Source organism: Protomyctophum bolini (genome assembly GCF_963924005.1).
Source record: "Protomyctophum bolini genome assembly, chromosome: 19".
Classification (NCBI taxonomy): domain Eukaryota; kingdom Metazoa; phylum Chordata; class Actinopteri; order Myctophiformes; family Myctophidae; genus Protomyctophum; species Protomyctophum bolini.
This window is the reverse complement of record NC_137880.1, coordinates 5,586,438-5,612,207: the sequence shown is the minus strand read 5'-3', so window position 1 is coordinate 5,612,207 and position 25,770 is coordinate 5,586,438. Positions and strand designations below refer to the sequence as shown.

The following is a 25,770-nucleotide window of genomic DNA, read 5'->3' as shown; positions in this document are numbered from 1 at the left end:
ATACAGCCCTAGGCATCATGAAGCAGTTGCTAGTTGGATTCCTTCCGACGGAAGGTTCCCGACCACGAGCAGCTGAAATGGTTAAGACTATATTCCGCCCGTGGACTGTCACCACTGCAAGGCTTTGGTCGTGTGTGTATCCTGTGTGTATAGCATCCTCCTGCATTATACAGTACGTACAGTAAATATTGAGCTATAGTACTTAGATAATCTTCCCTGATAACGGCTCAGTGAAGATACAGGACTGCCTGGGCCTGTTGGGAGGATTCAAATTACACTTTCATTCTTTATTGTAGATGTCATCACACCAGAGAGTCTCTCTCTCCCTGAGCTTACCCCGCAGCCTCCCAAATGTCCCCACGTATATTTATACTAGTCCATTTATACCTGGGAACGATTCTACAAAGAAAATGTCTTCTAAATGATGACCGTTATCTGAGAAACCCATGTTTCTTTCATGTCAGTGGTTCGCAAACAGATTCATGTCAAGAACCCCCGGAAATGTAGCCTATATATGTATTTGGCCGCCGACCCCCCGTCTGAAAATATGTCGTTCCAGTGACCTCCCCCCAGAAACAAAGATTTTAGTTAAAAAAAACGTTCACTCTGAAAGAATATATATATTCATAGATTTGTGCCACATTTTCACGATTTTTCAAAAAATGGCAGACCTACAAGCTCGTAGCGCGCCACTCGGTGGCGCGCTATGAGCTTGCAGATCTGCTATTTTTCAATAGCTAAATTATGACATAATGATTAAAACACCAAAAGGGGTTCCCGGCCAGAATGGGCTATAGCGGAAGTAGTGCACAGGTGGTCAATCCTCCTCGCATTGGGCTTTGATTGATTGATTGATTGATTGATCAATTGATTTATTAACAGTTTGCAGAATTATGCAGTACATGTCAAGTACAGCTCGATACAAAAACTGTTAACAGCGAGTGGACGGCGCCATAAAGCATTACACTTGTTTACAACAGGGCCCACCATTTTCAATTCATCAAAACATTCAGAGACGTACGAATATACACAAAAGTAAAGGAGAAAAAAAATAGTCTACAGCTGACTCACACCACAGTCAGCATGCTTGAAATAGGTTTGCGAGTGTCGGCTGTTTGTAATAAGGGGAGAGGAGTTTTGTCATGGAAGAAGCGATGATCAGCCCCCCTTGTGACAAGTTTTGTCTACTAATACATTAACCACTTCCACAATGATTGTAATAATATCTCTGCTGTCGGGGAATTAAACCACTTAAGTCCAAAATGTTTTTTTGTTTTTCAGGAAATAAAGAAAACCTTTATATTTTGGAAACAAAGCAACACATGTTGGTTGGTTTTGTGACTTTATATATTGTCAAGGACTGTATATAATGTTAGTTGCTTTATAGCAGACAGTTTGAGGGACCAATGGAGTTACACTTTTTTCGGTATACGCTTTTAACCCATTTTGGGGGCGGGAACCCCTTTTGGTGTTTTAACTAAGCATTATGTTATATTTTAGCTATTGAAAAATAGCAGATCTACAAGCTCACAGCGCGCCACGAGCTTGTGGGTCTGCTATTTTTGAAAAAAACGTAAAAATGCAGCACAAATCTTTGAATATATATATATTCTTTCAGAGCGAACGCTTTTTATTTCGACGCCAGGCCTTACACCTTGGTTTCAGTGAAAACTGAAACCAAGGTGTACTAAAATGCTTATAAGTAAACGATGGAACATGCTATAAACATAATTATTTTTTCGGTGCAAAGTAGAGACTTGCAGCTTTAAAATGAGACATTTTGTGACATTGTGGTCATATCGCACATTTTTCTATTGTCATTCAAAAAGACGCCAAAGCTGGCCCAATAATGCACAATAAGATGTTATTAAGGGCAGCCATAATAAGAGGGTTAATGGGTTAAACGCTTTTTTTTTACTACTTTTCACGGGTTCAATATTCGACACACAGACGTAAAAGGGTGGTCAATAGCACAGATTTAAGGACAAAATTATCAAAAACCTCAAACAATGGAGTTAGATGGTTAGCTGTTGGGAGGACACCATCTAACTCCATTTTCCATCAATTCATGTCCACCACCACCTACAGGCGGAGGAGGAGGAATAACGGGCGGCTCGGGATTCAACCTGGCACACTTCCTGGGACAGCACGAGACGGCGGCGCTGCTCCGCTACCACCCGCCCTGGAAGCCCCCGGACGCCGCGGACGCCACCACCACCACCACCACGGCCAGCAGGGGGGGCTGTGGCGGGGGAGGGGGCCCGCGGTCGCTCACGTCGAGCACCGTCGCCACCACGGACGCCTCGGGGTCGGGCTCGGGCGCTGGCGGCGCAGGGAGCGGTGCTGGCGCTGGCGCTAGCGCTAGCGCCGCCGCGGGCAGCAAGCGCATGCTGTCGCCCACCAGGTTGGGATTGTTTGGGATTTTTTTTTTCCATTACAGTTTAGTTTAGTTTTGATTTCTTTTTTTTTTCTAGTTCGCTTTTAGTTTAGTTTAGAGCGGGTTTGCTAGTTTCTTATATATATATATATATATATATATATATATATATATATATATATATATATTGTTTCATTTTGATTTGATTTTATTATTTTTTTCAGTTCGCTTTTAGTTTAGTTTAGAGCTGGTTTGCTAGTTTCTTATATATATATATTTTTTTTAGTTTAGTTTAGATTTTTTTTCTTTTTTCAGTTCGCTTTTAGTTTAGTTTAGAGCGGGTTTGCTAGTTTCTTGAAAAATAGCAGACCTACAAGCTCATAGCGCACCACCGAGTGGCGCGCTACGAGCTTGTAGGTCTGCTATCTTTTGAAAAATCGAAGAACGACTGACGTAGAAACATCGGCTTTTTTTTCAGAAAACTGTCAGGATGTGTAGAAGACTTATTTTTTTTTTATAATTTCATCTCAGGCCTATAAATGTTTTAACCATAATAACCGTGGTCCCTCCTCCAGCTCGCTGGAGCTCTTCGTGGAGACCAAGCAGCAGAAGCGCGTGAAGGAGGAGCGGATGTACGGGCAGATCGTCGAGGAGATGCGCGCCGTGGAGCTGAGCAGCGGCGGCGGCTCGGCGGCACCGAAGAGCCAATCGGGCGACTCCATGGAGGACGCCGACCGGATGTCCTCCTCGCCCTCTCCTCCTCCTCCTCCCCTCGACGAACAACAACAACAACCGCCGACCGCCAATAAGATCGCCGCCGGCGCCGCGCCCGGCGCAGCGCCCGGCGCCGCACCCGGCGCCGAGAGCTTCACCCCGCCCCTCCAGATCGTCACGGACTCGCCGCCCCCGCCGCGGACGGCGACTACTCCGGGTGGCGGCCGGAGGGCGGAGTCTCCGGAAGACCTGGACGTGGACGAGGAGGAGGAGGAGGAGGAGGACGGCAGCAGAGAGCGAGGCCTCTCCGCCGTCAGCCCGAGTCGTTCCGTCATGGTCTCCCCCGGCGGCGACGACGACGACAACGACTACGACGGCGACGGCGGAACCGCGGCGGAGCGCCACCGGTCGGCGGGATCCAACAGGTAACCCCCCCCCCTTAAAACGGTTTAGTAGCCAAAAACTTTTTTTTTTTTCTTTTTTTTTATCCATATTTTGAAAATTCCTCTAATCTGGTGTACAGGTGAAGACATGCACATTACATGCATCATAGAATTACAAATTATTTATTTCTTTATAATGGGAGAATTGGCACTGTAAGAGTTAAGACTAAACCACACCCATCAGAGGTGTGGCCTCAAGGGGTACCTATCACGTCAAAGACTTTGACGGGTACCTCTAGATGTCGGCCTGGTAGAGACGAATGGGACACCGCTGTACTTGACTTTACTTTATTTGTTATGGCGGGGACGAGCATATTCACTAGGGGTTCAACGATGCGTTTTATCGGCGATACGACACGTGTCACGTTACGTGGTTGGCGATACGATACATGGACGCTATTGGTTCCTTATGGCGATACGATACGATTCAACGATTTGAAATCGATACAGTAACTGTTTAAAACACATTGACATTATTTTAAATTAAGTAATTAAACCCTTCTTTTTATTTTTTCCTCTAAAATTTGCTAAATACCACGCACAAAAGTGTAGTATTGATAAAATTGATTCCATACCGATTATTTCCATTGCAAAACGGTACGATACGATACATATTCAATGTTGCTGTTTTCATTTTGATATACTTTTGATTCTTGAAATTAAAATCGATGCAGTTACTATATTGTTACACCCCTAATATTCACCCATTTAGGCCTTAGAGCAGATTCTACCAAAATGTCTTCCGAATCATGACAGTTTGTAGAAAAACGTATGTTTATAATATCAGTTGTTCTCAAACTATTTCATGTCAAGGACCCTAAAAAGATGTAATTGGCTGCGCGACCCACCATCTCAAAATATGTTGTTTCAGGGACCAAATCTTGGCGCAAATCTTGGTGGTCCCTGGAACAACATATTTTGTTACAAGCTTGTAGGTCTGCTATTTTTGAAAAATCGAAGAACGACTGACATAGAAACATAGCGTTTTCAGAAAACTCAGGCTGTACAGTAGAAGAATTTTTTTGAATCTGATCTCAGGTCAAAACTTGTTAAAGTTATTGGTAAAGTAACCTGCATGAAGTGCATTATTGCTTTCAAGTAATTATAGGATATGCTGTCCAGGTGCATTGTATTATGACAAGTAAGACGCGCAAACGCGGGAAGCGAACGCAGCTCGTACATATTTGGGTTTTTTTAAGATTTATTTTTAAGTTATTTTTTTTTTAAGTTAAGTTATTTTTAAGTTAAGTTTTTAACTTAGCCATAACCATATAAGGAGTCCCCAAAGCAGCTATACGTCCAAATATGGAGTGTGTTGCATCAATCACAAACAAATCACTCAGCTCCATATATGGGCACAAAAGCGGGACACACAGACACACACACAGACAGACAGACATGCTAGGTCTCATAGTAAGTGCTCACTGCCTTCACAAATACAATTTACATTTATGTTTGGCATTTAGGCATCATGAATTAAAGGTGTACAGGGCACACAAATAACTTACAGTACATAATTTTATAACTTTGAACAAAATAGCCAAAACGCGTCAGATTGTGACACGTGTTGAGCTTGTAGATCTGGTATTTCCACTATTTTTGAAAATGTTTGAAAACATATCACCCTTTTTCAACACGATCATGCAAATAAAATAAAAACATCTCAAATAATTGCGATTGGGCGCGCGATTGTTACGTGACGTCACAATTATGGTTTCTACACCAATCACAGGATACCCATCAGCATGCTGGTCCAGCTGGCGGCCAATCAGAGCGTGGCTCTGGACCTTGCCGACGCCCAGCAGTTCTTCCGGTTCCCCAGCCTGCGCACCTCAACGAGTGTCAGCTGGTGCTTCCTCAACTACACCAAGCCCAACTCAAGGTTATACCGTTATAGTTCTTTGGAATCTTTCGTTATAGTTCCGTTTTTTTTGTTAGTTTTGACGTTTTTTTTTGTTTTGTTTTCTGATTCAGTTAGTTTTAATTTGTTTTTTTTAGAGCTATAGGTTTGCTACTTTTTATTAGCATTCATTACGCTTAGTTTTAGTTTTTCTTTTTTAGTTTTTTCATGCTTTGGGTTCATGGTTATAGGTGCACGATTCAAAAGTAAGCATAGGCCTATCGGGTAATAAGAACTCAACAAAACCATTTAAAAAAAAAAAAAAACGAAAAAAAACTAAGGGCATTTTGTTCATAGTTTTTGTTTGTCTTAGTTAGTTTCGTAAACAACACAATTTCACGAGTTTTAAATGTTTTTATTATAGTTATTTGGTTCAGTTAACGGAAATGTTATATACATATTTCTTTTTAGTTATTTATGTTTTAATTTATAATTATTTTAATTTAATTTAATATTTTTTATATATATTTTTTCTTTATTTTCAATTGTACTTTTTGCTGCCCCTCCCCCACAACGTGCAGCTCTGCGAGCGTCTCGTCGGTGTACGCCTCGTGGTCGGTGAGCTCGTACAACCCCAACCCGCTGGGCCTGAGCACCAAGGCCTCGCTGGCGCTGCTGCGCTCCAAGCAACAGCGCCACCCCATGGAGAGGAGCGTCACGTACGTCATGGCCGCCATGTCGCCGCCCTCCTCCGGGAAGCTGGTGTCCTCGGTGGCGTGGCGGCTGAGGTTTGACCAGGTACGTTGGTCGGTCGGTCGGACGGACGGACGGACGAGAAGTATTATGCACAGTGGGCCTAATCAGCCTAAATCCCCTCCACCCGTGCAATTTCCAGCCTCTGCCTCAGCCAATTGGCGACCCCACACCTGACAATTGATTAGCCTACTTAACCAGTGCACTTTTCACAATCAGTCAGTCTCCATGTGGGACACAGACAGACAGTTAAAATGGCTGCTCTGACCGACGGGCACGTACAGGTCTAGTTATATATAATGCATATAATGGACCCTTATGGGTCTGTAACTCGGAGAGTTAAAATCAACTTAGACTTTACAATATAAATTGAGGTCCCAGAGATGCAGAAATGCCATTAATTGGGGGGGTCCGTATAGACTAATGCATATCAAACTAGGGGGGGGGGGGGGGGGGGTCCTTGAAATTAAACGGGTTCATAATCACTGCTAGAGCCGTAAATATCTTCTCTTAGTGTCCCTGGCATATATTTTCTTAAATGTCTCTTTATTGTTGTTAACATGATGATGATGTTTTTCCCCTCTCCTCTCCTCTCCTCTCCCCTCCTCCCCTCCCCTCCCCTCCCCCTCCCCTCCCCATCCCCTCGCCTCCCCTCCCCTCCCCCTCCCAGTTGAAGCCGGAGCTGATGCCAGTAGACGTGTCTACGTTAGGGAGGAAGATGAAGGGAGTGGTGTCCAGGGAGCGCTCCAAAGAGGAGCAGGGAGAGAAGGAGGCCTCCTCCTCCTCCAAGCAGAGCCCCGCCGAGCCCGCCCGCATCAAGATCTTCGAGGGAGGGTAAGGAGGTTTTGATCTTCGAGGGAGGGTAAGGAGGTTTTGATCTTCGAGGGAGGGTAAGGAGGTTTTGGACGTGCCGCCCCGTCGTCATCGTATAAGACGTCTGATTTATCGTACCGCTGTACGTCATGCTGACGTCGCTGTCGGGTGGAAACCCCGAGGGCTGTATTTTGCGTGTCTTAAGTATACCAGGTCTTATTACTTATAACTTAAGACCTGGAGGCGTGATCATCAATGCCATCTGGCTATATTCTGAGTGGCCAAAGAGCATTGTGACCACGCCTCCAGGTCTTAAAGGCGCAGTGAAACGGAAATGGTGAACAACATGAAAATGGTGTTTCCACATGAAACACCGGTCTGAAGTTTCTGAACCAATCAGAGTGTCGCATCCCTTCAGGCGATGGGACGGTAGCTAGGGACGGTGGCTAATGCTATGCGCAACAGCGTGGTGTTGTTTGTTTATAAATCAGACGGTCGCCCAGCACAACCAGTTTACTGTTATGTGGCTTATTTCTACCCTATAATGTTTTCAGAAACATATTTTAGCGTGATGATTAAGTTGAAACCGAGTAATACACTGTCTGAATGTTATCTTGAATGGAAATAAAAACGGAGAAATCTGTAATCAGAAGCAGCTGTGTTGCATGGATGCGCAGACATGGGGAATTAAACATGTGAGCTTCATTTTTATTGGCTTTTATCGATGTGTATCTCTACACGTCATCACGCAGCACGTTTTCGTTTTAATAAATAAATAATACAATAGTTTTTATGGACCTTTGATATAAAAACACACAGAAATGAGAATTTTCCCATTGTTTTGGCATCCATTGTTAGGTATGCCCATATGATGACCACGGATATGGTCTAAAAGTGTGAAAAACTTATTTTTCATTTCACTGCGCCTTTAAGTTATAAGTAATGAGACGTGGTATACTTAAAGACACGCAAAATACAGCCCTGACCGTCTTAACCCATGTCGGGGGCCGGGAAAAACCCCTTTTGGTGTTTTCAATGGCATCAACCATTTGTACACTCTGCGTATAACGCTCAGCAGTATAAGTTCTGGTTTTCACGCACGCACGCACGTACGCACACACACACACACACACACACACACACACACACACACACAAACACACACACACACACACACACACACACACACACACACACACACACACACACACACACGCACACACACACACACACACACACACTATAATCTAACTTTAATTAGTGCCTGGGAAAACCCAGACACAGAACATGGGCCTGGTAAACCCATCGCGGCCCTAAACACACTGGAGCTAATTGCCCATTGTTTTGTTTTTTGGGGGGGGGGGGCGGATTTTATTTTTTTAATCGTTGCTGTCGGGTTAGAAACCTCTCATCTCCATATTTTAACTTATTTCTTTTGCAAAACAACGTCCAACTTGATCTCACAACCCTTTTCATACCAAAGGCCTGTTATTTATTCTGTTTTTGAGCCACGGACGGAAACCACCGCTTGATGACATTTAGCCTCTCTCAGACCCAAGATTGTTTTAGGCGTTGGATAGTTAGCGGTGGATAAGATTCTGTGCAAGTCCGTGCTGTATACCAATGTGGTACCGGCTGTACCACAGGAGCGATATAACAGGCAAAACGTTGATCGAAATAACAAATATTCTACATTATCTATATGTCACCCATTCTTGAGATAAGGGACAAAACTTTTTTCAAACTGGATTTTTTTTTTTTTAAGTTACATTCAAATCAAATAGATGTATTTGTAGACACAGGTCTCAACTACCAATCTTGAGAAGGAACAGGTTTTTCGCGTAACATTTCTTTCTAAAATGGGACATTTATGCACTTAATACCTGATTCATGTCAACTCCGTATCATTTCAACAATAATATAAAGTCCTCAGTTATCTTATAATGGCTTTCAGTAATCAAGTTAAGTAATACAAATCTTTTAATATTATTTTGTTCCAATATCACACTATTATGAAATATCCAATTTCTCAAAACCGTCATTTCAACCTTTATTTTCAATATTATAACATGAAAACCATGTAAAAAAAAAAAAATCATCATTACGTATCATTTCAGTTGGTGTTTCAATACATAAGCACAAAAGATTTGACAGCGAATTTTCTATTTCTTTGGAAATTAACAAAAACATCACGGGACGAACGTCTGACGGAGTTGACGAACATCTGACGGAGTTGACAAGTTTAACTGATTTAGGTTCTAGACCACCTAGGATCTTGATTCTGGTGACTAATCCCACATTTTCAAGGATGAGGAATACAGTGGTACTATTTAGATTTGCCCTGTGAACATGGCAGCCATTTTTCAAAATGGCCGCCAACTTTCTGTTATTTCCCAATAACTCAAGTTCTACACCACCTAGGATCTTGATTCTGGTGACTAATCATACATTTTCAAGGATGTGGGATACATTGGTACTATTTAGATTTGTCCTGTGACCATGGTAGACATTTTTCAAAATGGCCGCCAACTTTCTGTTATTTCCCAATAACTCAAGTTCTACACCACCTAGGATCTTGATTCTGGTGACTAATCATACATTTTCAAGGGTGAGGAATACAGTTGTACTATTTAGATTTATCCTGTGACCATGGATGGTAGACATTTTCAAAAATGGTGGACCTGCTATTATTTTACCAATTTACTCAGGGAATATTATCAGAATAATATAAAATCTGTGAATACATTTCTTACCAAGAATTTTCTTCACCAATGTTTGTAAAGGTGTCTACTAACATATCCCACATTGGTTTCTATTTGACCACCCTAGGGGCATGTTTGACAGCTGCTGAAAGTTGGGTACCATCAACAACCAATATAAGGCTAAATGTTCTAAATTTCATTATGCTTTAAGTAGCATGTGGCATGTCAAACTAGGGTCTTTTCATGATTCTGGATCCATTCCAAGCATTAGTTTTGCACAAAAAACACTACGTTGGCTAAAAACGGCCATAGCCATCATCACAGATGTGATGAGGTCAGCACATGTCGGCACATTTGGGCAAGTGGCTATGGCCAAACTAGGGGGTCTATGGCCAAACTAGGGGTCAAACTCCTTGGGCTAAATTCGGTGAGGTGAACAGTGAGCAGTGAACAGTGAGCGAAAGACTGAAGACAGAAGATTTGGCTTCAGGACCATCAGGCAGGATGTGCAGACACTGAAGGCATCAGTGTCTTTCTCTGTGTCCCCAGCATGTCAACCAAAGCAATGTTACCAAATCAAAGGAGCCTTCACCTCATGTCACCTGGGGCTGGGTGAGCAATCGTATCCTGTATCTAAACTCACAACTAAATACAGACACTTGGCCAGACTGCCGTTTGAAAGGGTCAAACCCGTCATCCTGATTGGGGAAGACCACCCCACCTAATCACACCAACCGAACAAGTGAGGTTGGGGCCTCCAGGTGGGCCAGCAGCCATCTGCACAAGACTGGGCTGGACCCTGCAGGAAAGCAATCTCCAGCCAAGACAATGTAAGTTGACTATAACAGAGCCCCAGAACACAGAGCTCAGGAGAAGGATGGAGAAACACTGGCAGGAGGCCACCAAGATACAATGCCCCAGAGACCCAGAGTGTGCCACCACTGGCAGTAAGGAGATCAACTGCTGCAGCAAAGATGTCATGAAAGGCAAGTCTCCACCAAAAAAAACCCTGAACCTAATCGGGGTGTCAAGAGACCAAAGTTTCTCCCCCACAGTTCCCTGCAGTGGCCAGTGAAGTCAAACTGTGCATCTGTACCTGAAAGGGGCAAGTCAAAGGCCAGAAAGCCCACCTCCTTTTAATGTCCTGTCAGTAGAAACTCAACCTGCACCTGAAATAAGCCCTTACCTCTCCCAGAGAAAGTTCATCCTTGAAAATGTAATGATTAGTCGCCAGAATCAAGATCCTTGGTGGTCTAAAACTTGAGTTATTGGTAAAATAACAGCAGGTTGGTGGTCATTTTGAAAAACAATGGCTGCCATGGTCACAGGACAAATCTAAATAGTACCACTGTATTTCTCATCTTTTAAAATGTATGATTAGTCGCCAAAATCAAGATCCTAGGTGGTCTAAAACTTGAGTTATTGTAAAATAACAGCAGGTGGCGGCCATTTTGAAAAAAAAATGGCTGCTATGGTCACAGGACAAATCTAAATATTACCAATGTACCCCACATCCTTGAAAATGTATGATTAGTCACCAGAATCAAGATCCTAGGTGGTGTAGAACTTGAGTTATTGTAAAATAACAGCAGGTGGCGGCCATTTTGAAAAATGGCTGCCATGGTCACAGGGAAAGTCTAAATTGTACCACTGTATCCCTCATCCTTGAAAATGAGGTCTTAGTCACCAGAATCAAGATCCTAGGTGGTGTAGAACTTGAGTTATTGTAAAATAACATCAGGTGGCGGCTCTTTTGTAATATGGCTGCCATGGTCACCACGAGACAAATCTGTGATGGCCCCATAGCCAAAAATGTTCCTTAAGGCATGCTCTAACTGTGTGCCAAATTAGAATACTGCCCATTATTCAAAAACAATAATTTTATTGTTTTAGGAACACTTTTGTCAACTCCGTCAGATACACGTCAACTCCGTCAGACACAAAATCTGACGGAGTTGACGTCTGACGGAGTTGACAAAATGGCATTTGTTTTCATCTTAACCCTCTTTAGTACAATGTAGCCATTTTGTTTTTGCTTAATTTTGTTAGCTAAACCTAACCCCTAAACTAAAATAATAAACATTATTTTGGAATTCTTAACAAAGATCATAAAAATGTCCAGACGGAGTTGACATGTAAAAGCTGTGACCACATTGTTATCAACATTGTTTGTTTAAAATATCAAACAATTGAATGCTTGTCAGACCAGGTACTCCACTGTTGCAACAAATATAAATGGGACTTGGAAAAGGAGTCTTCAGGCTAAATCTGTCGACAATATTTTCTGATTAATTTAAGACTTTTAAAAAAACCTGACGGAGTTGACGGAGACGTGGGACGAACATTTGATATGAGATATTTAATAGAAAATATAAATTAAAATTAACTGTGTATATTATTTGCTATGTTGTTGACAATCTACTTTAATTTAGTATGTATATTTATGTGATTGTGACAGTATTAGACACTTTTTTGGCAGTTTGAAATTGTGGCCACTTGCTGGGGACAGGCTAAATACAGGCCTTTTTGGGTACAGGGCCTGCTTTTAACTAATTCAGATGGAATATGAAAACAATTATAATGAAATTAAGGGCATAATAATACACAACTGTATTACACTTAACTTTACAAGTGCTTTTATTTTTATGAATTAATTTATTTTTTACATAAAATAAGGCTCTTATGTGTGGGACATGTTTTTTCCACTTTTGTCCCTCATCTCAAGAATGAGTGATGTGTAGACAGATATTTAACAATAATTTAACTCTTGAGAGCGTAAAAGAGTTTTTTATAAGGGTCCATTTGGTAACAACTCTCCATCATTTAGCATGAAAGTGTGGCGCAAATCCTTGAATATATTATATTCTTTCGGAGCAAACGTTTTTAACTCAAATCTTTGCTTCTGGGGGGGAAGGTCCCTGGAGGAACCAATTACATATAATTTGCGGGTTCCTTGACATGAAATATTGAGCACCGCTGATACAGAAACATGAGGTCAGGATTTAGAAGACTTTTTTTTTTTTTTTTTTTTCGACGTCGGGCCTAAATGGGGGCACAGCAGAGTTTATAAGATCCGTCCTGCCTTTTGAATGGAGAAAACACTGACGCCATTCATTGTGCTCTATCTATGCTGCCCCCTGGTGGAGAGTTTACTTTCCACGGAAGTGGTGAAAATGTGAAGGAGAAGTCGCACGCACGCACGCACACCGGTGCCCAATTGAGCATACGTCAGCGTTACTCCAACCCCTTAAAGATGGAGTGCCACAATTGTTCTATTTTCCAGTTTGTCATGTGTCTATGAGGTGACAGTATATACTTCATTAGACACCCTGGAGTCGTTTTTTTATGTCCAATGGTGTATTTACTTTGTATTTAGGGTTTCTTCCTGGAGGCTGAACACTTGACAGTCAAACAGGCCAATGGAATAAACAGTAACATAGTGACATCACACTATCAGCCCCTCCCCTAACCCCTCCCCCTTTATCACACAATTACAGCTGTGGGTGGGGCTTCAGTTCAGGTGGATCACCACCCATCACCGCCCACCAGGCAAACCAGGCATACTTGATGAACTGGTGGGCGTGTTGTCCACATAAAAGCATGATATCAACAAATACTATACACACTTTTTTGGAAAAAGTTCTTCCTCCTTATATTATAATAATACCTGATGATCATGTTTTAGGGTCGGGGAAAAAATCGTGGCACTCCATCTTTAAAACCTTTCAAAATGCTTAATCCACAATCCCAGAATCTTTCCCAATTCATCTTTAAAAGCAGTTTTTGTAACCATTACAAAACAAGTTATAACAACCGTACATCTTGTGGCTCGTGGCTTGTGGGGACAATTTGGTGCTCACAAGTCTAGCAATACAAGTGCACACATTTGAATCATTTATTTATGTCCACATAAGAGATACAAATACAAGGACACAAATATTTACAAGGTGCAGTACAGAATGCAATCAGCAAATCCCGAACAAATACCCACACACCCTTCAGGGGTACAAGTAACAGCATCTTCGCCATATTTGGCGGCTACCGATAGTGGAAGATATTGCACAGAATTTCGCAAGCCGTTTGGCTGCTTTTTTTGGCATCCCAAGTTGTTGGAAGCCTCTTACAACCAAACTGTGTACATGTCCTAGGCTGCCGGAGATAAACACATATAGATTGCACCTATAGCCTAGTTCAATGATGGTCTGGAGGAGCGGCTGGTACTTAATGACCTTAGTCATAAAGGCTTCCTCTAAGCTAGAATGAAAGGTGCAGGCCATTTCAAGAATGAAAACTGATTTGTTCTCTTCATTGACTACAACAACATCTGGTGTGTTAGCAGAGAGATGTGCAAAAATGTCAGTATTTTCAGTACAGAGTTGAAACACACACACACACACACACACACACACACAGACACAAAGTGTAGAGAGAGAGAGAGAGAGAGAGAGAGAGAGAGAGAGAGAGAGAGAGAGAGAGTCTCCATAGTGTAAAAGGTTGATGGATAAAGTCCACCACCTTGAAGCAGGGCTTTTCTTGGCGCGGACGGTGAATACATTAAAACCAAATACATTTCGTTGCTCCGACCGGGCTGAGACGCTCACCGCGCCTGAAACCCCATTCTCTTTATGCACTTATATACCGTGTGCTTAACCCATTTAGAAATTAAAAAAAAAAAAAGTATTCTGAAAGAATATATATATATATCAAAGACGTGCCGCAGCTGTGTAAACGTCCCACTTATACAGACACTCCTCAGCGCTTTTTAAGTGGTGCAACCACTTCTACAACCAGCTTGCAATGTCCGTGTACCTGTTTGTGTACGTCAATGAGCACGAGTTTGTGTACGTCAATGAGCACGAGTATGTTACTTATTAATAGCAGTAGGGGGCGCCAGAAACAGAGAGAGGGGTAGTGCTGTGTCTCTAATGAGAGAGAGAGAGAGAGAGAGAGAGAGAGAGAGAGAGAGAGAGAGAAAGAGAAAGAGAAAGAGAAAGAGAGAGAGAGAGAGGGGAGTTGCACCACTTGGTTCACACAGGTGTGATTTTTTAGAAGTATACCGTCGGCCGTCGCCGCCAAGAAATCTCGCGTCGCACGTTTTTTGTTTTGTCGTGTTCTTTGCGTAAATTAAAACCCTTTTTTTAACCCGTTCAGGCCTGGCGTCGTCGGAATGTTTTAAATGTCTTCTAAATCATGACAGTTTTCTGTTTCAGTGGTGCTCAATATTTCATGTCTATTACATATCAAAAATGATAATGTAATAGGCCTGCACCGACCTCCGTCTGAAAATATGTAATTCCAGCAACGCCTCAGAAGCAAAGATTTGAGTTAAAAACGTTCGCTCTGAAAGAATATAATTATGTTCAAAGATTTCAGGCACATTTTCACCATTTTTGAAAAATAGCAAAATAGCAGATCTACAAGCTCGTAGATCTGCTATTTATGAAAAAGCTGCTGGCAGATCTGCTGTGACATGCAGCGTAACAACCACTTTGAACCATTATTTAAAACTTTTAGCTGTTGGGAAAAATAGCAGATTTACAAGCTCATACGAGCTTGTACATCTGCAAAAAAAATGATTTTTTTCTAAATATGTTTCTAAAATAGCAGACCTATATACAAGCTCCGAGCTTGTAGATCTGCTATTTTTAAATAGCTAGAGCATAACGTGCTCCAAAACGGGTCCCCCGCATAAAATGGGTTAATTTCGACGTCAGGCCTATAACACAATCCGTTGTTTTGTGTGTGTGTTGTTGTTGTGTGTGTGTGTGTGTGTGTGTGTGTGTGTGTGTGTGTGTGTGTGTGTGTGTGTGTGTGTGCGTTCTGCACACCCCGTATATACATGTGTGCGTGCGTGCGTGTGTGCACGGCTGTCCCCCTATAGGTACAAGTCCAACGAGGAGTACGTGTACGTGCGCGGCCGCGGACGCGGCAAGTACATCTGCGAGGAGTGCGGCATCCGCTGCAAGAAGCCCAGCATGCTCAAGAAGCACATCCGCACGCACACCGACGTCCGGCCCTACGTCTGCCGCTTCTGCAACTTCGCCTTCAAGACCAAAGGTAATTATTTTGTTATGAGTTTAAAGAAACCCATGAATCTGACCTGAGATCAGATTCATATACGAGGTTTCCGCACTGGACATCAATCACACGCTGGTCTGATTATATAACCCATTCTGACCTGAGATCAGCTTCTTCCATTTGGAAATGCAATACAAAATACTATCTTCAAGTGGAAATGATTCCACTTGAAGATAGTATTTTACATATATTATTACACTCTGGACGGGAACCCCTTTTGGTGTTTTAACATAAGCATTATGTCATACTTTAGCTATTGAAAAATAGCAGATCTACGAGCTTATTGTAGGTCTGCTGTTTTTTGGGAAAAATCGTGAAAATGCGGCAACAAATCTTTGAATATATAATTCTTTCAGAAAACTTTATTTTTATTTTTTATAGTCAGGCCTAAATGGGTTATAACTCTGCCTGTATCAACAACTAAAAATAACAACGACGTTGAATCTATATTTTGGAATAGCATAGCCGGTCCTTATTTTCCCTCCCCTCCATTTCTTGAAAAAGGTACATAGAACGGTTCTTTTGGACATACGAGCTTTCCGTCCCGAACAAGCAGGCGACGGCACGTAATTATATATGCGGCGTCGAGCCAATTAAAGGTGCGACTTTCGACGAGAACAGGGCGAGGTGTTGAGGTTCCGGTGACGTTTTGGCGTGAAAACACACGCACAAACACGCACACGCACACGCACGCACGCACGCACGCACGCCTCCGCCTGTGTCTTATGTCTTCATCGCGACGCTGCCGCGTGTGGCAGAGCGTGGGAGCCGCGCCAGACGACAGACAGCCTCGTTATATGGTCGATGTCGTCGGGAGGACAACCTCGTAAGTCCAAAATGTGGCGCAGATATTTGAATAATATAATGTATATATTCGTTCAGGGTGAACTCAAAGTCTTTAACTCAAATCTTTGCTTCTGGGGAGGTCCCTGGAACAACATATTTTCAGATGCAGGGTCCGCAGCCAATTTCATAATAATTCTGAGAACCACTGACATAGAAACGTGGGGTTTTTTTTCAGAAAACTGTCAGGATTTAGAAGACATTTGTAGAATCAGTCCTCAGGTCTAAATGGGTTAATGGCATTTCACGTTTGTGTTATAGGGACACAATGACGTCATTTTAACCCTTCATTGTCGATTTAGCTGTTTTCACTGTTTAACTGTTTCGCTGTTTAACTAAAAAACAAACATTCCACAACAGGTCGTTTCGGGGGAAAGCAATCTGATTGGTTGAAACGGCTTCTATAGCCGTGGATCAAACCAGCACCGTTCACCACCTAATCAAAACAAAGAATTCAGCCGCTGTGTTCTCCCAGAGCGCTATAGCAAACTCGGTGGCTAGCTAGGCTATAGCTAGTTTCTTGGGACATTTGTGGTCGCGGTGACGCTTGCGGAAACTCGACTATACGTCTCGTTCCTGACCGCATCGCTGTCGTGGCAATAATCACGTTAAACCACACGCCCTCTCGTGTGATATTGCTTAATTAAACCTGTATATAGGAGGGGCTAGCGCTCCTCCTATATGTCTGTCTGTCTGTCTGTCTGTCTGTCTGTCTGTCTGTCTGTCTGTCTGTCTGTCTGTCTGTCTGTCTGTCTGTTGTTCTCTCTCTCTCTCTCTCTCTCTCTCTCTCTCTCTCCCTCTCCCTCTCCCTCCCCCTCTCTATCTCTCTCTCTATCTCTATCTCTCTATCTCTCTATCTGTATCTGTGTATAGCACCAGTTGAAAGTCATAAAAACGGGGTTCAGGAAAAACTAATACTAAAAACGTGTCTGTGTGTGTGTGTGTGTGTGTGTGTGTGTGTGTGCGTGCGTGGTTGCGTGTGCGTGGTTGCGTGTGCGCCGCGTGTGCGTGCGCCTGTGTGTGTGTTTCAGGAAACCTGACCAAGCACATGAAGTCTAAGGCGCACATGAAGAAATGTCTGGAGCTGGGTGTGTCTGTGTCATCTGTGGACGACATCGAAGCAGACGACATCGGTATGAGACGCACGCACACACGCACAGACACAGTCACACACACACACACGCGCACACACATCTCATACGCGTACCGCAAACATGGCTAGACATTTTGATTTGATTTATTCTTCGATTGCTTTGCGACCGGCACAAGTTTAACCCATTCTGAACGGGAACCCATTTTGGAGCTTCACGTCGTGCTTTAGCTATTGAAAAATAGCAGATCTACAAGCTCATAGCGCGCCACCGAGTGGCGCGCTACGAGCTTGTAGGTTTGCTATTTTTGAAAAATCGAAAGAACGACTGACATTTTTTAGAATCTGATCTCGGGTCAGAATGGGTTAATCAGACCAGCGTGTGTCCACATGTGGAAACCTCGTGTGAATCTGATCTCAGGTCAGAACGGGTTAAAGGCAAATCGAGGATAAGTAAACACAGCAGCGTTGTTTGCTCATTTCCACTCTCTCGGCGTACAAAAACTGTAACGCCGTTGCAATCGAAATGCAGTCGAAATAGAATACATTATGTGTTACGACAAATAAATATAGACAAATTATGTTGTCTATAGCAATAGCCGGACATACATAGCTCCAAGTAGTATAGACGCATGCATGCACGCAGGCGGGTATGAAATTATTATAATTTTTTGCCAAAGAAAGTCATGTAACACACGAGAGCACGACAGGGTGTGAGAAAAACACTAAAACCCCCAAACGAGCATATAACAAAGTTGTTCCATAACAACAGAGAACCATTTAATAATAAACACACCCTCGAGCGCACGCGCACACACACACACACACACACACACACACACGCACGCACACACACGCAAAGAGAGAGAGAGAGAGATGGAGCAACAACGACGTGTTGTGAGCTTGTTAGTCATGGTCTCTCGACCAGAGTGCAGATCAGGCAGGAATCCAACTAGTGCTTCCCTCAAAACCCCAAGCTCTAAAATGTCAAACCCCTTAACCCATTCTGACCTGAGATCAGATTCATACGAGGTTTCCACTGGACAACACACTGGTCTGATGAACCCATTCTGACCTGAGATCAGATTCTAAAAATGTCAGTCGTTCCTCAACTTTTCAAAAATAGCAGACCTACAAGCTCGTAGCGCGCCACTCGGTGGCGCACTATGAGCTTGTAGATCTGCTATTTTTCAATAGCTAAAGCATAACATGATGCTAAACACCAAAATGGGTTCCCGTTCAGAATGGGTTAACCCATTTTGGGCGGGGGAAAAAAAACCTTTTTGGGTGTCAGCGTTATGTCATGCTTTATAGCTATTGAAAAATAGCAGATCTACAAGCTCGTGGCGCGCCACCGAGCGGCGCGCCACGAGCTTGTAGGTCTGCTATTTTCTCTTGAAAAGTCGAACAACGGCTGACACAGAGGAACATAGATTTTTCGGGAAACTGTCAGGATGTGTAGAAGACGTTTTTTTATTTATTCTGATCTCAGGTCAAAATGGGCTAAACCCCCCACACACCACTTTATTCCATTAAGACCTGCAGAATGTCTTTCTAAATCCTGACCGTTTTCTTAAAAAACAGATGTCTCTATAATCAGCGGTTCTCACACTATTTCATGTCAAGGAGGACCCCCAGAATGATATGATATGTACAGTGGTGTTCCGTTCCTTTATACCGGCCTGACACCCAGAGGTTTCTAAAGGTTTTTTAAAAGTACCTAGGTACCGCCGACCCCCATCTCAAAAATATGTTGTTGTTCCCCCCCCCCCCCCCCCCCCAGAAGCAAGAATTCTAGTTGAAAGAATATATATATTCCATTTTTACGATTTTTTCAAAAATAGCTAAAGCACAAAATGATGGTTAAAAAAGTGGCTAAAAGTGGTCAAAAGCTAAAGCAACACAGATGCGTTCCAGGTCTTAATGGGTTCACCTTCTCCTAATTGTATAGGCCCTACAAAGGTACAACCTTGCAAAGATGCAAAATGAAAAAAGAATAACTAAAGGCCCTGCTCTTTGTAATACACATGCAAACTTGGAAAAACATCCTTGATGTAAGAGTGAGCTAAATATTGTATAAATGTCCGCACTAGTAGGCCTACTTGTGTGCAACAAGCAAGTAGGCACTCGATAGGGTGCAGTTCTAGTTTATTTTGCCATAACACCCACATTTTACTGTGTGGAAACACCGGGGGGGAAATACCCCCCCCCCCGGCCCCACTGTACTGCATCCCAGTAGACCCAGGGTAACAGAGTACATCGATGAGTATTGGCTTCAGTGCTTGGTTACGCTTCGGTCCCTCGGCTGGCCTTGAACCTGCTTTGGCCATGTACCTCGGTACACAGTCGCATTGGTAGCCACGCTAGAACTCGTCCCCCTACAGCACCTCCACAAATTACACTTGTTTCTTTAGGGATTTTATGTCTAGTTTCTGGAGCAATGTCTTCAAAACTAGGTTCTTAACCTCCTAAAGAACCTCTACATTCTGAAAGGTGGGTTAAGTCAGACATTCTCAACTGCATCACTTATGCCTGTGTGGCTCATGAGTAAAATCCAGTGTTTGTACACCAAACAAGGTTGCAAGTTCGAACCTGCCACACTAAATTCTGAAAGTTGGCTAAGTAAGACATTCTCAACAGCATTGCACATGCCAGTGTGGCTCATGAAATAAACCTGTGATTTACAACCAGAACAATTAGGGTTCAAGTCTTTTTCTTCTGACGCTGTCCATTCTGAAAGGAAAAAAAAACATTCTGGGTTCAAGTCCCCTGAAGAACATTTTCACTGTCCATTCTTTATTCTGAAAGGATGGTTAAATATAACTTCCCGATTGTACCTTACATGCCAGTGTGGACACTTTGCATTCCACACTAACATCAACTAGCACAGAAAAGCTGTGTTGTAGTAACCAGCAGTTAGCTCAGTGTGATGAGTGGCTGTGCTTGTGGTCAACAGGTACAGGGTTAAAATCCGACATTAGTCATGTGGCTCTGTGAAACTTTGCTTTGCACACTGACTTTCAGAAGGACAACTGCTGAGTGTTGCGGAGGATATCCATTCCAAATTTCAAAAAACATGGGCTATAACCCATAGTTCTTTTTTTTTCTTCATTTTTTTCAAATCCTCCAAAATGACGAAAAACGGCGTGCTATAGTATGCCGTACGATATGGGCTATAGCCCATGGTCCAAAATGATGAGAATCGAGGCCAACTTTTTTTTTCTAAATTTCAAAAAACATGGGCTATAACCCATCGTTCTTTTTCATTTTTTCATTTTTTTCAAATCCTCCAAAATGATGAAAAACGGCGTGCTATAGCATGCCGTAAGATATGGGCTATAGCCCATGGTCCAAAATGATGAGAATCGAGGCTAACTTTTTTTTTCAAAATTTCAAAAAACATGGGCTATAACCCATGGTTTTTTTAATTTTTAATTTTTTTTCAAATCCTCAAAAATGATGAAAAACGGCGTGCTATAGTATGCCGTACGACATGGGCTGGTCCAAAATGATGAGAAACGAGGATAACTTTTTTTTCAAAATTTCAAAAAACATGGGCTATAACCCATCGTTTTTTTAATTTTTTAATTTTTTTAAAATCCTCCAAAATGATGAAAAACGGCGTGCTATAGTATGCCGTACGATATGGGCTATAGCCCATGGTCCAAAATGATGAGAAACGAGGATAACTTTTTTTTTCAAAATTTCAACAGTTAGCTCAGTGTGATGAGTGGCTGTACTTACATCTCAGGAAACAGGGGGAGAGAGCACCGTCTCCCGATGGTCCTTCCCAGCACCTTGATGTCATGACATGGGACTTGAACCGGCCAACTGACTGTAGCAGAGGCAACGGGTCAAGCGCTCCACACCATTGAGCCAAGGCACCTTGGGGCATTCAGCAGATGTCTCCTGGTGCTTTTGAGTTTTTATTTTTTATTCAAGAAAGTCAGTGTGCAAAGCAAAGCATCACAGAGACACATGAATAATGTGGGATTTGAACCGTGGACCTGTGGATCACAAGTACAGCCACTCATCACACTGAGCTAACTGCTGGTTACTACAACACAGCTTTTCTGTGCTAGTTGATATTAGTGTGGAATGCAAAGTGTCACAGTAAAGATTTGAGTATGCCGGGGTTTGAACCGGCACACTTCTACTAGGTATACTACGGATATCATTTGACTTATCCGTTGTGCCACTGAGGCACACAATCATGGGGAATTTCTGTGCTGCTTTAAAGTTGTCCTTCTGAAAGTCAGTGTGCAAAGCAAATTGTCACAGAGCCACATGACTAATGTGGGATTTGAACCCTGGACCTGTGGATCACAAGCACAGCCACTCATCACACTGAGCTAACTTTTTTTTTCAAAATTTAAAAAAACATGGGCTATAACCCATCGTTTTTTTCAGTTTTTCATTTTTTTTTCAAATCCTCCAAAATGTGGAAAAACGGCATGCTATAGTATGCCGTACGATATGGGCTATAGCCCATGGTCCAAAATGATGAGAATCGAGGCTAACTTTTTTTTCCAAAATTTTAAAAAACAGGGGCTATAACCCATCGTCGCATGGAGACAGAACTCTGCACCATGCATCTCACATGCCTTTGTGGCATAAACATAAAGACAAGGATGTATAAACCGAATGTTGTAGGTTAAAAAATGAGTCAATATAAAAACTGAAACAACAAATCACACTCTTCATTAGGAGTGAAATATTGGGTAAGACTAAGATAACAGTTGTAAAAAGCCCCTTGCTGGGCTTGAACCTAGAACCTTCTTTTTGCAAAGCCTGTGTCTTAACCGCTGCTACAACTTTGCTTATACATTAGAGACAGGTATACTGTCTGTTTCTCATATACTATACATTGTTCTTATGGGGGGGGGGGATTTTGTTTTTTACATTTTCAATTATAAATCATAATCCTTAGAACCCATTTTGACCTGAGGTTTTAAAAAAATAGCAGACCTATACAAGCTCGTAGCGCGCCACTCTGTGCCGCGCTATGTGCTTGTAGATCTGCTATTTTTCAATAGCTAAAGTATAACAGAATGCTTTAAAACACCCCGCGGTTTTTACTGAGGCGACTCGTGGAGACACTTTAGCACAAAAGATTATATATATAGTATATTTAACCATAAAACAACATTTTCTCCAGGTCTTAGTCTTTTGAATAACGCACCATTTAGTCTTATAGTAGTCCTATTATAGTCTTCTGATATGGTTTAGTCTATAGTCTTATAAATATAAAAAAAACATAAATTCACGCTGGCTCACTATAGTGTCTTATTTCTCAATTTCAAGTATACTTGTGGGGACATTAAGGCCTTCACAAGTATAGCAATAAACACACACACACTCACACACACACACACACACACACACACACACACACACACACGTGCGCACGCTCATACACACGCACGGTGTCGCACACACGCACGTGCTGTGTGATTCCCTGGGCTGGTCGGCCCAGCATTCCAGCCAGTGATTCCTGGTAGCTAGTGAAGATGCATGGGGGAAGGATGCAGCGCGCACGCACACATACACATGCACAGTCGCACACACACACACACACACACACACGCACAAGCACATGCACGCACACGCACGCACGCGCACACGCACACACAGCACACGGAAGGATGCAGCAGAGTGTGTTGTGTTGTCGGGGCTTGCCTGCACGGTGCGGTTCCTGAAGGGACAATTAGTGTTAACGAGAAGCAGACTGCGACGCATGTCAAACGACCACACTCTACACAACGACTTTAACCCCACGAGGCCGGGAGAGCATCCTTTTTTGTCTTTTAACCGTCATTAACCGTCGTTTGTTTTATACTTATTGGCGACAATAACAGATCTTTTACCTGCTCGTTTTTAAAACCGCTTTTAAAACCGTGAAAATGTGTCTATACATCTTTGAATGCATATATTTAAGCTGACATTTTGAACTCAAATCTTTGCTTCTCATGAGGGTCCCTGGAACAACATATTTTGAGATGGGGGGTCAGCGGGCCAAAGAAGTATACTTTTGGGTGGTCCTCGCAATGTGAAAAATGTCCGAGCACCACTGATATAGAAATGCAGTTTTCTATTTTTAGAAAACTGTTTTTTTTAGAACACTTAAAGGCATCGGTTGAATGGGCCTATCCTATATAGGTCTTAATGTGTTAACCCATTCTCAACGGGAACCTATTTTGGTGTTAGCATCATGTTATGCTTTACCTATTGAAAAACAGCAGATCTACAAGCTCATAGCGCGCCACTCGGTGGCGCGCTATGAGCTTGTAGGTCTGCTATTTTTGAAAAATCGAAGAACGACTGACATTTTTAGAATCTGATCTCAGGTCAGAATGGGTTAATCAGACCAGTGTGTGTCCAGTGGAAACCTCGTATGAATCTGATCTCAGGTCAGAATGGGTTAAAAACAACCTGATGGATAAAGCGTCCGCCCGCTAATCTCCATGGCTTTCGTTTTAATATCGTCTGCTGTCGTCGGGCGGAAACCTCTTATCTCCGTACGCTAAGTCAACGCCTTCTTGTATACATTAACGCCGTTCAGTTTTCTGGAAAAACCTCATGTTTCTATGTCAGCGGTGCTCAATATTTCATGTCAAGGACCCCACAAAATTGATATGTAATATGCGCCCCGCATCTGAAAATATGTCGTTCCAGGGAACCTCCCCGTAGAAGCAAAGATTTGAGTTAAAAACGTTCACTTATATATTCAAAGATTTGAGGCACTTTTTTCACGATTTTTCAAAAATAGCAGACCTATACAAGTTCATAGCGCGGCACTAATGCTTTAAAAACACAAAAAAAACACCGCAACGTTGATTTAGTTCCAGCAGCTAAATGATAATCTGGAACCAAATGGACCTGAGAGTGTACGAATTTAGTCATTATTTATTTTTTTTAAAACCCTCCCACACACACACACACACACACACACACACACACACACACACACACACACTTCCACGTTCATTTAAACGTGTTCTTATGAAACAAAACAAAAAAGCAAAACAAATACTCTCGAGCTTGTAGATCGGCTATATGTTCAGCTCACGATGGCCTATATGATAACAGATAATAGATAGATATTAACCCATTCTGACCTGAGATCAGATTCATACGAGGTTTCCACTGGACACACACTGGTCTGATTAACCCATTCTGACCTGAGATCAGATTCTAAAAATGTCAGTCGTTCTTTGATTTTTCAAAAATAGCAGACCTACAAGCTCGTAGCGCGCCACTCGGTGGCGTGCTATGAGCTTGTAGATCTGCTATTCTTCAATAGCTAAAAGCATGACATGATGCTAACACCAAAATGGGTTCCCGTTCAGAATGGGTTAATAGAGTGACAAACTGAATTATATCACAAAGCCCCGATCGACAACGTCTACAGGGTTTCGAGTGGTTAAGTCGCCACCAGCTGTCTGCAATTTTGATTCCAATTTCCCAAATCACCACCAAATCATTCTCTTCAGTGGGACTCGCGCAAAACCTGCGGACAGTGGCTTTAAGGTTGTGTGTTTTCCTCTCACTTTTTTTTTTTTTTTGCCGTGCTGGTCTCGGTTCAGCATTCCTCTCAGGGCTTAGGAACTTCACATGCGCACGCACGCGCGCACGCACGTACACACTCAGCAACATGTAGTTATATTGGCCGAAAGTGTGTGTGTGTGTGTGAGTGTGTGGGGGTGGGGGGGGGGGCTTCTGGAATCCCATATATCGTTGAGCGGTATATGAGCTTATCACCTAAAATGGTGATTATGTCATGCTTTAGCTATTGAAAAATTACAGATCTACAAGCTCGTAGCGCGCCACCGAGTGGCGCGCTACGAGCTTGCAGGTCTGCTATTTTTGAAAAATCGAAGAGCGACTGACAATTAGAAGTACATTTTTTTAGAATCTGATCTCAGGTCAGAATGGAAAACTGTCAGGATGTATAGAAGACGTTTTTTTAGAATCTGATCTCGGGGTCAGAATGAATCTGATCTCGGGTCAGAATGAATCTGATCTCGGGTCAGAATGAATCTGATCTCGGGATCAGAATGAATCTGTTCTCGGGATCAGAATTAATCTGATCTCGGGTCACAGAATGAATCTGATCT

The 25,770-nt window shown here is 42.6% G+C and overlaps 1 protein-coding gene across 6 annotated transcripts in view; it reads left to right on the top strand.

Annotated features, from left to right (window-relative positions):
• hivep2a (HIVEP zinc finger 2a) overlaps positions 1–25,770 on the top strand; it is a 113,641-nt gene that overhangs the window by 74,937 nt on the left and 12,934 nt on the right. For all 6 annotated transcript variants that reach the window (XM_080791646.1, XM_080791647.1, XM_080791648.1 and 3 more), the window contains exons 15-21: positions 2,089–2,404; positions 2,953–3,516; positions 5,267–5,416; positions 5,956–6,172; positions 6,798–6,961; positions 15,524–15,699; positions 17,595–17,696. In XM_080791646.1, the coding sequence (XP_080647772.1) occupies positions 2,089–2,404; positions 2,953–3,516; positions 5,267–5,416; positions 5,956–6,172; positions 6,798–6,961; positions 15,524–15,699; positions 17,595–17,696 (1,689 nt within the window). The remainder of the gene's footprint in view (positions 1–2,088; positions 2,405–2,952; positions 3,517–5,266; positions 5,417–5,955; positions 6,173–6,797; positions 6,962–15,523; positions 15,700–17,594; positions 17,697–25,770) is intronic.